The following is a 14,660-nucleotide window of genomic DNA, read 5'->3' on the forward strand; positions in this document are numbered from 1 at the left end:
CCACTCCTAGCCCTTCATAACGGAGGGATAGGAAAGTCAGACATACCTGCCAGGGCTTTTTCATAGTTCTTCCCCATGGAAATGAAGTTCCTGAGGCTAGGGTTGAACTGTTCCATAATTGTCTGGAAAGAGACAGAGAAAAAGAAAGCAAAACATTAATGTCCCAGGTGGAGATGACTACTTGAGGCTTCAAGATTGGGGGGGTGGGGGTGGGGGTGACAAACCATAAAGGATATGGACACCTTGGCGTCAAGCTTATTCTTACAGCATCATTAACATCATATCGACACAGTATGAATGAACTTGGAAAGGATCTTCAAAGATCTCATCGAGCCCTGAGTGTTTAGGCAGATTTCCCACCATATAAATGTGCTAGGCAGATATTTCTCAAATATAGAGTAATGCTCAAGACTGAACTCTATTTTCCTATCTTTAAAATGGGAGTTGAGCTAAATGACCTCTTTCATTTTGGTTCTATAAAAATGTGTAAATTTCAGATTTTGGGACTCAAGTGATATTTAAACAGACATCAATTTTGATTGGATATGTATTCCCAAGCTGTGACCATCCCAACTAGTTTAGAATCATGAAGGACCAAAATTCAAATGCCTGTATTTCCATATTAAGGAATTAGAGGAAATTTTAATAGCCATTTTTTATCAGCCCCCAAACAACTCCAACACCAGCTAACATCAAACCAGACAGGTATGTTGGAGGGAAATGGTGAACCCAAACAACCAAAAAATTCCAAGTCTCCAATGAAAATTAGGTCTATAGATGGTTTATTATCTGTACCTTAACTGTCTTAAGAAAACAGAAGGTAAAAGGGGAGAAAATGACTATCCTAATTCTTCAGATTTGAAAGCCATAGCAAGTAATTTCCAGACATAGTTTTTACTTTATGTAAATTTGGCTTTACATAAAGAATAATGAAAGACATCTATTAATTTTGCTTTATAATACTGTGCTCCCTCTCGCCCACCAAACCCAAATATCCAACTGCTTCTTTGTCCCTGGACCCCACTGTCCTTAAACTGTGTGTTGGGCCCATCCCTTCACAGGCATGGGGCGTCCTTCCTCCCTTCCCCAAGGCCTTGGGCAAATTAGTATTATGTAATTGACCTGTCCACTTATGTAAAGAGAGAACTGTCCGTATATTGAAAACCCAGGCATTCCACTGTGGTTAGTCCCTCACACAGGCAGGCAGGCAGTCAACAAGCATTTAAGTGCTTACAGTGAGCCAGGCACTGTGATAAACACTGAGGATATGTCCTAGCCCTCAAAGAGCTCACATTCTACTGGAAGAAATAACAGGCAAATAACTATATATTTACAAGACTTATTCACTGTTTATGAAAGGCAATTTTAAAGAGAAAGGTGCTGGCAGTGTGGAAAAGTGAGCTGAGTCTCAAAGGAAGCCTGGAAATGGAGGTGACAAGGGATAGTGTTCAAGACAAGTGAAGAGGCACAAAGTAAGATGATGGAATGTTGTATGCAAGAACTAGCAAGTAGTTCAGTGTATCTAGAAGTACGTAAACTGTTTTAAAAAGAAAAAAAAAAGACTGGCAGGGAAGAAAGAAGCCAGAGGACTTTATATTTGGACCTAGAGGAAAGAGGGAGGCATTAGAGTTTACTGAAGTGGGGGGGGGGGGTATGGGAGGTGATTTAGTCAGAGGCAGATTTTAGGAAAAATCACTTTCTTATCTCAGTGGAAGATAGCCTGGTGTTGGAGAAATTTTGAAGCAGAGGGCTCAACTTGCAGGATTTTATAATAATTCAGGAATGAGGGTTCTGTGCCAGGGGGACATACTGCTTAGTATGGAGTGATCCTAGTGGGTTGGAGCTATGCTAGCAATTTCAGTAGCAAGGTCAAGCATATACCCAGTCTTCCCACTTGTTTCTATTCCCATTATATTCATTGTTACCCACTAATCTGGCATATTGGTTCAGCAGACTAAAGAAGGGTATTTAAAGATGCTGAAGAGGTGTTTAGAAGGGCGATGGCTCCAGAGAGCTATTTCTTTGGTCCTCGCTCCATTAACCCATCCTTCTTTAGGCTGCAGTAAAAATTCCAGTAACAGAAATAGTCCTGCAACACAAGACCAATTCTTAGGGTAGCCTTGAGGCTGGGTTATGAAACAACCAAACCACTTGAAGCATCCAGCATAATACAACAGAAAGAGCATAAAGGGGCAGGTGGCATAATAGTTAGAGAATATGCCTGGAATCAGAAGGACTACATTCAAATGTGGCCTCAGATACATCTAGCTGTGTAACCCTAGGCAAGTCATTTAACCCTGATAGCCTAGCCCTTGCAGTTCTTCTGTCTTCGATACTAAGATCGAAGGTAAGGGTTAAAAAGAAAGAGCATAAAACAAAATTGGAATCAAAGGACCTGGAGTCAAATCCTGACAATATTTATTTACCCTTTGTGTCTTTAGTCAAGTCACTTGTTCCCAGGTTGCTCATGAATAAAATAAGGTGGATGTATTATAGCATATGAATGCAATGGAATATCAACTATGCCACAAAAAGTGACAAAAGGTATGGATTCAGAGAACCTAGAACCTGCAATCCTTTCAGTCACTGTGCAGCAGCTGATGAAAGTTTTTACAAAAATCAACTCTAATAACATATAACACAAGATAGTGGTCATGTTAAAGTTTAAATAGAAACATATCGGCTTAAATTTTTTATAAATAAACTTTCGAATTTTTTGTAAGTTTGTGCTGACTCCAGAAAGTTTTGCAAGTTTCTCTCTCTTCCTGACAATGCAGGAGTTATCATTTGACCAAAAAAAAAAAGTTTATGTAAACTATGTCTTTCATGTTTTTGTTTATCATTTCTTTCTCTGGAGTTAAATATTCACAATTTATTCTTCAACCCATTAATTCTGTAGCTGTGTATAATGTTCTCTTGGTTCTTCTCATTCCACTCTTCAGAATTTCATGTAGGTTTTTCCATGTTTTAAAAAACAAAATTAGCCTGCTCATCATTTCTTATGGCACAGTAGTATTCCATCACAATCATATGTTACTACTTGTCTAGTCATTCCCCAACTAATGGACTTCCCCTCAATTTCCATGGCTTGTTGCCACTCTGATGTTATTTTTTTTTAACCGTATGAGCAGGAGTTTTTGAAAATTTAATTAATTTAAAGTATTTTTATTGGTTACATAATTCATGTTCTTTCCCTCCCGTCCCCCCACCCCTCTCCCATAGCCAACAAGCACTTTCACTGGGTTTTATACTTATCATTGTTCAAAACCTATTTCCATATTATTACTATTTGAAATAGAGTGATCATTTAAAGTCAACACCCCTAATCAGATCCCCATCGAACCATGTGATCAATCATGTGTTTTTCTTCTGCATTTCTACTCCATTCTAAAGTTATTAAAGGTAAAATTATATTAGTGATACAGTATTTATTGCCTACTTTATACAAGGTAACATATTAGACACTGGAAATACAGAGACAAAAATGCCTGAAAGCAGGAGTTTACATGCTCGGGCAGGAGGGGAATAAAACATATAAATACAAACAATACCAAATCATTTTGAGACATCAATTTCCAGACAAATAGGAATATACTGTTTGCTTGAAAAATCTCCTTCATTCAGGACAATTCAAAAGAGTATGTATTTTACTCCTAATATGTGTATGTATAAAGTTTTGAATTAGGTACGGGTTAAATTAAAAAAAAAAGCTCAAGGACCCTATCCTCTTAAGAATTCCCAGATAACCCTCCTATGACCAGCCACTTACATACAGGAGTAAAAGATAGATTAAGGCATGTCATAGTTGAGCATTAGGATAACCTTGGCCTATTTCTGGGGCTTTTAGACAATGGAAGGAACCCCGTGCAGGAAAGAGGAAGAGGACTAACCAAGGATCTCTCTTTTCAAACTTTAATAAGCTATGACTGTTGGATGGGAAACACACCCAAAGCCTTCTGTGGTAAATCACAGTGGATTACCCTGACACTAACAGCTGGCAGTGCCCAGTGTGTGGTAACGCTATGGAAACAGCAGTGAGGTTTCACTTCCTTAGATTCATTGGCAGAGATTATCCAGGAAGAATGCAGGTGTGAGTGGGTGGGGACAGAAGGGAGGGTTCAAATGCATGCCAATGTCACTGTCACCTGGGTAAAAGTCTCCTGGGAAACATACTCCTGGGTGGAGGGACCAGTCAGCCAGGAAACCATCATCACTGCCACATAAGTAACACTTTGTCTCAAAAGCTTTGGGTCTCCCAACATACAAAAGGGGGTGGGGAGGAAATGGAAGAGGAGAGATATACTAACACTACATAGTCCAGTTTTCTGGATACTGGAGATTCCTTCTTCATTAGTGGAAAAAGCAGTATTTCTTTCCAGAAGAAAAGAACAATCTATCTATCCCCACCCCCCAGGTCCAAAGAATAGACCTTTTGTTTAATACTTAGTTAGGCTCCTGGCTATGAATGGGCCATCCAACTCTTTTCTTCGTCACTCAATCTCTCAGTAACTATGGCATCTTAAAAGCAAGACAAGTTCAAGAGCTGACCTTTGAAGAGAGGTGAACATAATGTCATGTGAAAATGGTCCCAAGCTCTTGAAATGAGGCAAAAGATGGAGGAGTTTCTGGCAGCTCTCCACCATGGTGAAGGTCAATGGAGCCTGAGTCCAAGTGCAGTCATTCTGGACCCTATTAGATTACATCCCCAGGTTTCCATTCCGACACAGAAGTTTCTATCATCTCCAACATTACAGCTCAAACTAAAAAGCTAAAGGACTAAACACAAAGTCCAAAAGTACATATTATATTCTCTGACTCTAGAACAAAGCAAGAGCAGTGCTTAATAAGAAAACGGTTATTATATACTAATCATCAGGCATGGTCTCTCCCCTACTCTACTTCACTCAGCTCAATGTTCTCCCTAAAAATCTAGTAGCACAGGGACCCCTAATACTGTTTGTGGTTTGTTTTTGTTTAATTTCAAATAAAACATAGACACTAATTTTTTATTTTAATTGATATTTTTTCTTTTTGTTACTTTCATTTCCAAAAATTCCTCCTGCAAAGTCTTTTTTATAATAAAGAATTTTTTTTAAAGAAGAGAGGTGAGAAGCAGTTCAGCAAAACTAAGAAACTTATCCACTGAGTCTGATAGTACATACAAAGTTCCACATCCATAGTCCAGCATAGCTTCAATGACGGGAATCTATAGATGTAATTTACTCATCTCTTCTCCATGGTCAAGCTTAGTCACTATAATTGGATAGTATTCAATTTTGTTGTTGTTATTTCTGTTTCCATTGTTATAGCCATCAAAGATATTGTTTCCTGGTTCTGTTCACTTTACTTTGAATCAGTTCCATAAAATTTCTTCCCATGCTCTTCCCTGATCTTCCAGCACATTAATATTACATTCTCAGAGCATATTTATTTACCCATTCTCCAATTAACAGGTAGTTACTTTGTTTCCAGATATTTGCTATTACAAAAAAAAATGCTTCTATAACTATTTGGGTGTATACATACATACAAACACAGACATAGACAGAGTCAGATCTTTGGAACAAGGCAAAGATATTTTAGTCATTTTCTTGGCATAATGCTTTAACCAATTCACAGTCTCAACTCATAAACCCATTCTAGGAGTATATGTTCTACTTGAGATTTTTAGGGATGAGATCACTATCTCAGGTCAGTTACCTCAGTTCTTTAGATAATAGTGCTGAAGAAACTAGGACCACAGGTTTACTTATCTGAGATATTGTTAAAGATTCCTTCTAATGTTGAAATTCTAAAAAACCTGGATAGGCCAGTTGGCTTGTCCAGCATAGGATATCCAAGTAAAAAATCAACCCCATAATATCTTCAAACAAGTTACTGATCCCTCACTAATAACCCATTATCAGAGTTCTTTCTTTTTAATTATCAAGCTCCTGAAGAACAGATATTTGAATAGATTGGCCTCAATGGTAATATACATTTCTTAATCCTATTTATCATATGGATATATGACAGAAATGCCCTTCTCTACTAATGATAGAAATGATCTATTACTACTTTAGTTTTTCTAATAATAATATTTTCTTAACTATAAAAATGTAGGGTTGGATTCCAGAAAATGCCTTGAAAAGGTACCTGCCAGATGAGTCATAAAGAGAAAAGTGGGAGAGGAAGAGTAGGTAGTACTGAAAATCTGAGCTGGGAAAAGTGTGATCCATTCACTGTATGTAAGTCAACCAGCAATAATGCTTACTATGATTACTGTACTATGCCAGCCACTAGAAATATAGAGATGAAAAAGATAGTTTCTATTCTCAAGGAACTTTATGGTGGGGGAAAACTCATCCAATCAAGTATTAGTAGTAGGTGGAGATGGTGGTGATGTGGTTATCTTTCATTTTTGAAGAACACCAATGACATCATGGGGTGATACCTTGACTTGTACGTGAACTGGATTTGTGAGGAGGTTACACAAAGTAGTCAGATTCACTCTATTCCAGAGTCAAGGAAATCCAATGGCAAGACAAAAGTCAGGATAACTGGTAATGACCCATCATGCAGTGGATGACCTCAGCATCTTTGATATCTGACCAATTTCTAAGCTCTGCTTCAGCTGTCTTCATGGCTGTGGAACAAATCATTCTCATCTGCCCATTCCACCAGAAGTCTTCACATGCATGGGTAGACATACCCCTAACTCAGTGATAGGCTTGAAACTTACTGGTTATCCTCACCTTGGTTTTGCCCATCTGGTGATTTAGTTTACCACAGTGGCTGCTATGCATACCATAGCTTCTAGGAGCCATAGGTGAGAATTGGGCGAAAAGTAGGCACCAAAGGTGCATGAGAAAAGGCTTTGGCAAGCCCTCACACCAGAAGTGCATGCCCCTCCAGAACACCCTATACAGTAGTAATAATACAAGCAAAGTATGTAGGTCAAACATAGGCTGAGAGAGTCAAACAGAGATCGCTTCTATCTGGGGAAATCTGAGAAGACATTAGCTGAGCTATACCTTGAAAAAAGACAAGGATTTCAACAACTAGAAATATACAAAGATTTCATTGTAAGAGTAGATGAAATTGGGAAATATCAAGCAATCCTGTTAGAATGGACCATAAAAATACATGAAGGAGAGTAAGGCATAAACTACAAAAAGCAAGGACAGCAAAATGATTTCAGATGAAGCAATAGTGAAGAGACAGGATAAAATGGAATAAGTAGGAAAACTATATTATGCATAAAGGCACCATAAACAATGAACCAATATCAATATTTAATATATATATATACACCAAATGGCAAAGAATCTCAAAACATACGGAAAAAGTTAATTGAACTGCAAGAAGAAAGTAACATTAAAAGTATAATCAACATCAATATACCCCTTTGAGGCCTAGACAAATTTAACAAAAATGGTAAACAAGAAAGTAAAGGACCTAAATAGAACTTTAAGAGAATGATATGTGATTACTGAAGAAGAGAGAGGAGCATATATTTATCTCAGCTGGGTTTGGCACCTTTAACAAAAACTGACCAAATTCTGAAGTATTAAAAACCTTTTAAACAAATATAAAAACAGCTATATGAGAAGTGTGCATGCACACACACACATGGAAATATCAGACATATACTTGGCTGACCACAATGCAATGAAAATTATATTCAATAAAGGGACCTTAGGGAGAAAAGGATCTAATCTTAAAGATTATATATATATATATAACATTTTAAAAAGTGACATTCCTACTCTATCATGCAGATATATTACAGAAATGCCCTTTCCTAGTACTAATGGGAAAAATCTGTTACTACTTTAAGTTATTTAATAGCATTTTCTTATCTATAAAAATGTAGGTATCAGATTCTAGAAAAGGTGAGTCAAAGAACAAATCATAGGAATAATAGAAAATTTAACCAAAGAGAATTATAACAGACACCATGCCGAAATGTTTGGGATACAGTTAAAGTAGTCCTTAGGGAAAAATTATCTCTATAAACATATCCAATACAAAGATAAAAGAATACAACAATGGATAGAACTAAAAAACTAGAAAAGAAACAAATAAAAAAATTCCAACTAAATACCAAAACAGAAATCCTGAAAATCAAAGAAGTGATTGGCAAAACCAAAAGCAAACCCTAACTCAACTTTATAAATTAATAAATAAAACCAGGAACTCAATTTTTAAAAAGTTAATAATTAACTATTCTAAGTTCTAAAAGAGAAGAAAATCAAATTATTTTATTAAAAATTTAAAAGGCGGATTCACTATTATTGACGATGAAATAAAAACCTCAGAAACCATTCTGCCCACTTATATGCTAATAAAAGTGATAACTTGGATGAAATGGTGAATATTTCTGAAAATGTAGATAACTAGATTAACAGAATGAGAAACAGATCACTTAAATAACTCAATATCAAAAAAAGAAATTGAACAAAAAATATATGAATTTCCAAAGGGGGAAAAAAAGACCCAAATACATTGGTAAATGAATTCTAGAAAATATTCAAATAACAATTAATTCAAATATTACACAAACTGTTTGCAAAATAGCAACAAGAAATTCTCCCAAACTCTTTTTATGATATAAATATGATTTTGATACCTAAATGAGGGAGAATCAAAGCAAAGGAAAAAAACAACTATAAAGCAACTATCAAAAGTGATGCAAAAATATTAAATGAAATATGATATACTATGACCAGGTTGATTTATACAGGGAATGCAGGGTTAGTCAGATATAAAGAAATCCATAAACATAATAATAATATTACTATTAAAAAAGCACGTAATTATATCGATAAATCCTAAAAAGGCTTTTGATAGATCCAATACCCTTTCTGTCATTTAACACACACACACACACACACACACACACACACACACACACACACACACACACACGAAAGTGTAAGAATAGATGGACCTTTCCTTACTATGGTAAGTAACAGCTACCTACAATCAAGAGACAAAATCAAGGGACCCAAAATGTAATGGAAAAAAGGTTAATAAGCTTTCCACTAAGATTAAAGGTAAAGCAAGAATGTCACTTATCACTAATATTATTTTATATAGTTCTAGAAATGCTGTTCATAGCAATACAAAAAAAAATAAATCAAGGAAATGAACACAGGAAAAGAGGAAACAAAACTATCACTTTTGCAGATGATATGATGTTTTATCTAAAGAATCAAGAGTCAGCTAAAAAAACTAAAAAATAAAATAAATACACATGAATCATCAGCATTTTTTATATTACCAATAAAACCTAGCAGGAAAAGACATAACTTACATTAAAAATAACTATAATGTATAAAATATTTATGATTCTATCTATCAAGACTTATACATAGTAACTCTACAGATACAACTACAAAACATTCTTTATACAAATTAGGATAAATCTAAATAAATTGAGGGATATTAACTACTCAAGTGTAAGCCATGCCAATATGCCAAAAATGATAATATTGCCTAAATTACTTTACTATGGTAACAAGTTTCCAAAAGATTACTTTATGGAGCTAGAAAAAAAATTTATCTGGAGAGAAAATAGATCAAGAATCTCAAGAAAAATAATGAGGAAAAAGACAGGCAGGAAGGAGAACCTATCAGTACCAAATCTCAAAATATACTATAAAGCAGAAAACATTAAAACTAATTGATGCTGTTAAAAAAGGCAAAGGTTGATCAATATAACAGATTAGGTACACAATGTACAAAAGCAAATGAACATAGTGGCCTATGGTATTTGATCAATTCAAAGATCTCAACTCTTGGAGTAAAGATTCACTATTCAACAACTGGTGGGAGAAACCAGAAAGTCTTTAAGAAGCCAGGTACTGAGCAACATCTCTCAATATATGCTCCAAATGGATATATTGATCAAGACACAAATGGTTACATCATAAACACATTAGAGGAGCAAGAAAAATATTCCTTTCACAACTCTGAAAGGGGAAAGAGTTCATGACCAAAGAAGGTATAGAGAGAATTGGGGAAGATAAAAGGAACAATTTTGACATAAGATTATGAATTACACAAATCACTAATACAGTTAAAATTAGAAGAGAAATAGCTTACTGGGAAAAAATTATTGCAGAAAGCTTCTATGATAAAGGTTTCATATCCAAAATATCTAAGGAAGTAGTTCAAATTTATAAGATCAAGAGCTATTCCCCAATAAATAAGTAGCCAAATGATATGAAGATGCAGTTTTCAAAGAAAAAATTCTAAGGCATCCACATCTTAGAAAAATAACTGCAAATCAGTAATAAAAAGAGAAGTACAAATTAAAACTTAAAGAGGTTCTACCTCAAATCCATCAGATAAGCAAAGATAACAAAAAAAGAAAATGACAACTATTGAAGAGATCTTGGCAAATCAGGAACATTAATGCACTTTTTGATCAAGGTATGGAATGGGTTAACCATTGTGGGAAGCAATTTAGAGCTCTGCCTTTGATCAAGTAACACCACTATACTCCAAAGAGAACAAAGAAATAGGAAAAGGACCCACATTTGCAAACACATTTTCAACAGTTCTCTGTGAGGGAAAGAACAAATCATGGTGTAGGTATGAAATATTATTTTACCTTAAGAAATGACAAATGGGAAGGTTTTTGGAGAAACCTAAGAAGACATATGAACTGATGCAAAGTGAAGTGAACAGAACCAGGAGAACAATTTATATGACAACAGTATTACAAAGGCAAACAACTTTAAAGTCATAAGAACTCTGATCAATGTTATACCAACCATGAATCCAGATGGCCTACTATAAAACATGCTCTCCTGTCAAAGAGGTAATGGACTCAAGCTGCAGATAAAACATAGATTTTCAGACATAACACTGTGAGAATTTGTTTTTCTTGACTAGATATTTATGACAAAAGTTTCACCTTTCCTTTTCTTTAATTTGAGGGTAGAGGTGAGAAGGAAAAGAAGAGTTTGGGATAGGGTTGTCTCTTCCAAGCAAGAAAGAAATTTGAAGTCACTGAAGTTTTTGAAGTGCTCAGAAGGAAAGACAAAAAGAACCACAGACAAGAGAGACCGTTTTGAAAATAACATATATTTTCATATTTAAAAAGAAAAGCAAGCCATACATAATTGAGATTTCCAGTTTCATTAACAACCCTCTCCTCTTCTAACCCTATACTTGGAAATATTCATTTTAGTTAATATTTTTAAATACAGGATATTTAAGGATAAAAAAAAATAAACCAAGAGTAAGATATGTTAGTCATCTAAGTTCTATAATAAACTGAATAGGAATTCTTAACTGAAGGTCTATAAACTTGGATGGAAAAAAAATCCATCTTGAGTTTCACTAACTTTTGGTTTCCTTTGTTATCAAATACATTATTTTTGGCATTTAGAAACATTATTCTGAGAGGGGGTTCATAGGCCTAACAAGGCTCCCAAAGGGCTCTGTAACACATGAAAATGGTTAAGAACTCCTAAAGTCATCTTCCAAACCATAAAATAGAAACTAATAGAAATTACAAAGTAGAAGGAAGACAATCATGAAGTAGTTAGCATGAGTTCAGAAACAGGAAGAGAAAATTCAATCTATTGGTAATTTTTGGAAGAGGGTTCTGGGGTACTGGAACCCAACTAGGGCCATGAAACCACCAAAGAGGCATGGCCATGATCCTAGTAGGAAGATACCAGACTCAGAGTTAGGAGACATAGGCTTGAATTTCAGTTCTTAATAGCTGTATAATGGTGAACAAATCTCTTAGCTGAGCCTCAGTTTGGTTAAATGGGAACAAACAATAATTACTTTATCTACCCTACACTGTTTAAGAAAACTTATCACATGTGAATATGTGTGTGAGTTGCTATTATTATATTAGAATCATAAGTAGAAAAAGTGAAACTCCAAGTAAGTGTTATCAAATAAGATAAAGCACTTGGCACTATCCCTGATATATAGTAAGTGCTACATAAATGCTAGCTAATAATATTATCACTAAGTATAAAATTAGGCTTACTAACTAGTGAATATGCTTCAAGGGAACCATTCAGGCAGTAGAACTCATTAATTACCTACTATGTGCCAGACATTGTGCAATGAGTTAGAAATGAGACTAAGACCTCCCCAAAGGTAAAGCAGGTGACTGAGGTCAGTGTAGCCAGAGGCCACTCTTCCCCAGGATTCCACAAGCAGGGTAGCTGAATTGGGTGCCAGAAGATATATTATATCCATCTCCTCATCCATAAAATTAGAAAAAACTGGAACAGGCTTCCTTCCTATTCTAAATCCTCTAATCCTATGAAAAGAAATACGAGGTTAGGTATACAATAAACTGTGCCAGGCAAGCTAATCTGAGGCTAGACTGTAATTTCCTTAGCAATAGAAATGTTCTGTAAACTTGTCACTTCTAGGCTTTTCTCTTTTGTTTTAATCCAAGTTTCTAGTACAGCTCCTCTTGAAAAATTCCAATTTAGCTGGGCTTAATACTAACTATTCCCTTCACTCACTCATGTTCCTGATCAACTGGCCTGTTGCCTATTTCCCAAATGTGGTCCTCCAACTCTCAACTTTCTAAACCTTTGGATAGGCTGTCCCTAATGCCCGAAATGCACTCTCTAGAATACTTCAAGGATGTTCACGTAGCACAGGAAATCTTTGTTAATATCCCTAGTTGTTGTTAAGGACTACTCAAATAACCACATGTATAGATCCTTGTTTGCAACCCACAGAAGAATGTAAGTTCTGTGAGAGCAAGTTTGTTTGTTTCCCCCATTTTTCTTTATATCCCTTTCACCTCGGATTGCATTAGTTGAATGAACTAAATGGGACAAGGGAATGTCAATTAAAAATGAGGGGAAAAGAGAAAAACAAGAGTTCTCAAGAGAGTATCCATTTCCTGATGGCAAGTTTGCTGTTGGCAGTAGCTGTCTCCCAGTCTCAGAAAGAAAATCAGGGAAGTAAAAACTCATATGGCAATCAGTAGTGATTACTGATCCTTTTTCTCTTGTGAATCTATTGGAAGAAGCCTTAGAGTAACAATGTACACCAAAACTCTATTATACTTAGTCAAGGCATGAGAAGAACTCGAAAGAAAGGACTGCTTTAGTTTTCCTCTTTTTATCATGTCATTACCAAAGGGCATATGGGAAAAAAGACACAACAACTAGAAAAGGGAAGGGGAGGAAACTGAAAAAGAATCATTTGGACTTCATCAGAGCATATGCAAAGAAATTCAAAACCAGGACACAGTGAAGCATTATGCTCTTGTGGGAGTCTGAATCCCAATGGAGGGCTTCCAGGATCATGTAGTTCATACGAATCCATAAAGAATACCTATTCTACAGAAGTTACACTCATGTTTGTTTTCCAATTCTATGTTACCCTCTGGATATTCACATTTATACTGGCAATTTGGGAATGTAAGCAACCCTTGGGGACTGTTAAAGCTCTTCTATGTAATATCCTACAGTACTATGCAAATGAAGATTTGGATAAAGATTAGAAACCTATCAAGATGCCTCTATTGTACAATTTATTTTCTCAATAGTATTTATGGGGGGAGGAGGAGGCAGCTGGGTGGCTCAGTGGATTGGGAGCCAGACCTAGAAATGGGAGGTCCTAGTTTCAAATCTGGAATGATACTTCCTAGCTGTGTGACCCTGGGCAAGTCACTTTTATTTTCTATTTATTTATTTTAATTACAAAGATATTTCATTTTACCAACTACATGTAATAAATTTCCACATAAGTTTTCCAGTTATAGAATCCAAATTGCCTCCTCTTCCCTTCCCTCTCCCAAAGCTGGCAAGCCACTCAATCTGGTTTATACATGTATTATCATGCAAAATATTCCCATATTGTCCACTTTTGTAAAAGAATAATCACATAAAACAAAAACCTCAAAAAAAATCCCAAATAAACTAAAGTGAAAAAATCATGTTTTGATCTGCATCCTGGACTCCAACAGTTCTTTCTCTTGAGGATTCTTTATCATAAGTCTCTCAAAATTGTCCTGGATCATTGTATTGCTGATAATAGCCAAGTCTATCACTATTGATCATTTCACAATACTGCTGTTGTTATGTACAATGTTCTCCTGGTTCTGCTTATGTCACTCTGCATCAGTTCATGTAGGTCTTTCCAGCTCTTTCTGAAATCCTGTTCATCACTCCTTATAGCACAATAGTACCATCATGTACCACAATTTGTTCAGTTATTTCCCAACTAATGGATATCCCCTCATTTTCAATTCTTTACCACCACAAAAAAAAAGCAGCTATAAATATTTTTGTAAAAGTAGGTTCTTTTTTTTTTATCTCTTTGGGATACAGATTTAATAGTGGTATTATGGAATCAAAGGGTATGCACTGTTTTATAGCCCTTTGGGCATAGTTCCAAATTTCTCTGGGCAAATCACTTAACTCCTATTGCCTAGACATTCTGCCTTGGAAGCAATAGACAGTATTGATTCTAAGATGGAAGGTAAGGGTTTTTTTTAATAGTATTTATAATTATAACACTGTACTTTAGGTACTAGAGCAATGGATGGAGTACCAGCCTTGGAATCAAGCAGGCCTGATTCAAATTCTATCTCTGCTACTTAGTATATAGCTTATGGGACCATGAACAGATTATTTCATTTTTCTGAGTCTGTATCTCTTCATCTAGGCAGTGCT

At 35.6% G+C, this 14,660-nt stretch overlaps 1 protein-coding gene across 8 annotated transcripts in view; it reads right to left on the reverse strand.

Annotated features, from left to right (window-relative positions):
* Positions 1–14,660, reverse strand: part of BAIAP2 (BAR/IMD domain containing adaptor protein 2) — a 166,966-nt gene that overhangs the window by 130,330 nt on the left and 21,976 nt on the right. For all 8 annotated transcript variants that reach the window (XR_008916446.1, XR_008916447.1, XR_008916445.1 and 5 more), the window contains exon 2: positions 47–122. Coding sequence is in view for 5 of the 8 variants with exons in the window: in XM_056817364.1 (XP_056673342.1) it covers positions 47–122 (76 nt within the window). In the remaining 3 variants the exon portion in view is untranslated. The remainder of the gene's footprint in view (positions 1–46; positions 123–14,660) is intronic.

Source organism: Monodelphis domestica, chromosome 2, assembly GCF_027887165.1.
Source record: "Monodelphis domestica isolate mMonDom1 chromosome 2, mMonDom1.pri, whole genome shotgun sequence".
NCBI lineage: Eukaryota > Metazoa > Chordata > Mammalia > Didelphimorphia > Didelphidae > Monodelphis > Monodelphis domestica.